Source organism: Perkinsus marinus (assembly GCF_000006405.1).
Source record: "Perkinsus marinus ATCC 50983 genomic scaffold scf_1104296952034, whole genome shotgun sequence".
Taxonomy (NCBI): domain Eukaryota; phylum Perkinsozoa; order Perkinsida; family Perkinsidae; genus Perkinsus; species Perkinsus marinus.
The window spans coordinates 2-1,882 of record NW_003209047.1 but is presented as its reverse complement, the minus strand read 5'-3'; the positions used below and the strand labels follow the sequence as shown (position 1 = coordinate 1,882).

At 44.0% G+C, this 1,881-nt stretch overlaps 1 protein-coding gene across 1 annotated transcript; it reads left to right on the top strand.

The window, feature by feature from the left end:
- Positions 1 to 80: 80 nt before the first annotated feature.
- Pmar_PMAR004672 (hexose transporter, putative) lies at positions 81 to 1,296 on the top strand (the record flags this gene model as incomplete). Its single annotated transcript, XM_002777326.1, has 1 exon — positions 81 to 1,296. The coding sequence occupies one exon, from the start codon at positions 81 to 83 to the stop codon at positions 1,095 to 1,097; it is 1,017 nt and encodes a 338-aa protein (XP_002777372.1). The 3' UTR covers positions 1,098 to 1,296.
- Between the last annotated feature and the right edge of the window lie 585 nt (positions 1,297 to 1,881).

The following is a 1,881-nucleotide window of genomic DNA, read 5'->3' as shown; positions in this document are numbered from 1 at the left end:
CCACGGCTATTCGTGGGACTTTGGGAGCGTGCAACCAGCTTTCCATCACAATCGGTGTCCTTCTCGCCTATGCTCTTGGGATGGCTTTCAGAACTGATGCCGGCTCTATTGATCCCAATGCTACCGACGGCACCTTCTGTCAGTGGCGTACTGTGAGTTGGATTTATTTGATTCCCAGTGCTCTATTGGGTATCTGTATGTTCTTCGTTCCGGAATCTCCTCGTTGGTTAGCTCAGCATAGTCGTGCTGACGATGCCAAGATGGTTCTATTGAGACTGAGAGGTTATGAGTCAGTTGAAGAGGATCCTGAGATCATGGAAGAAGTGAAGGCTTATGAGATATTAGCTGCCCATAATGCTAAGAACGCAAAGAACACCTGGAAGGAGAGTGCTTCCTGGGCTTCCAGTGCGCTTGGCCATTGCAAGATGCAGTTGTTCATTGGTATTGCTTTGCAAGTCCTCCAGCAGTTCTCCGGTATCAATTCCGTTATATTTTATCGAACAACTATCTTCCAGGCTGCTAGATTGGATAACAAAGAGGCTATGGCACTTGCTGTTATGGCTGCTCAAGTGGTTGTAACTCTAATTGCTTGCATCATCATGGATATCGCGGGAAGAAGAGTTCTTTTGGTAGCGGGTGCTGCTGGTATGTGTGTAGCAGCTATTCTACTGGGTGTATTCTTCCTCCTTGATGATCTTAATGATAACGATATCAGCTGGTTGGCTATCTTCTCCGCCTTCTTGTATATTGCTTCCTTCGCCATCGGTGTTGGTGCCATCCCATGGTTGATCATGGCTGAGATCTTTCCAAATGAAGTTAGGGGTCTCGCTGCATCTATCGCCACTGGCGTTCACTTTATCTGTTCTTGGATAGTCACCATGTTCTTAGATGACTATGGAGAGGCTATAACATACCAGGGTGTCTTCTGGAGTTTTGCCGTTGTTTGTCTTGTGACGGTCATCTTTGTTCTGTTGGTTGTTCCAGAGACAAAAGGCATGACCTTCGAACAGATTCAAAATTACTTCAGTAGAAAATATAGTGAGACTTTTGAAGCTTCCGTCAATGTAGATGTCGAGAAGGCTGTTTGTTCGCAGTGAGTATAGTACTGGCACTGAGGTAGTGCTATTTTCTCTTCAAGTATGTTCAATATGGCCTGTTCCTCGCTAAGATAGTGTACATATATTCATTCTATAGATCCGTTAACGGGCGACCAAAGGTATTTTTCATATCATAGGGTTGTTCCGATAGACTTCTTGAGATCTACTCCCAGCTTGTCATTGGATAAGTTACAAGGCTACCGAGGTGTTCTTGCTGTGTTATTAAATCAAGTTTTGATGGACGAAGATATCGTCGTTAATGCATGTTTGGTTTATGAGAAGAGTCATCGAGCAGGGGCCGTATGCGGATCCTGATTCATGAATCTGAGTTCATGATTCAACTCACGCTCTGATCCTGATTCAGAATTCAAGTCACACCTTGATTCGAGAGAGCTGATTCAGATTCTTAGCTTAGGAGAAAGAGTCGAGATTTCTGAGTATGAGTACTTGAGACAGAGTCAGATTACATAATCATGAGCAAGATCCTTGATCCTTGATTTTAATCAGCCGCTGAATCCGATTCCTGATCCTTAATCACGATTCAAGATTCAAATCTATACTCAATGGCTGATTCAGAGTTTTTGGCACTGAGACAGAGTATTTCATCAATTCGAGATCAAATCCTCAGGGTTGGGGTTTTTACTCGTGATTCGAGATTAATTCTCAGGAGTCGAGATTGTTTTACTCATGCTCAAGGCTGCTCAGATTCAAGATCGCAATCTCACCTTGAGCATGATCCGGGGATCATACTCATGATGCACAAACTCACAGTCTAACACGGGGA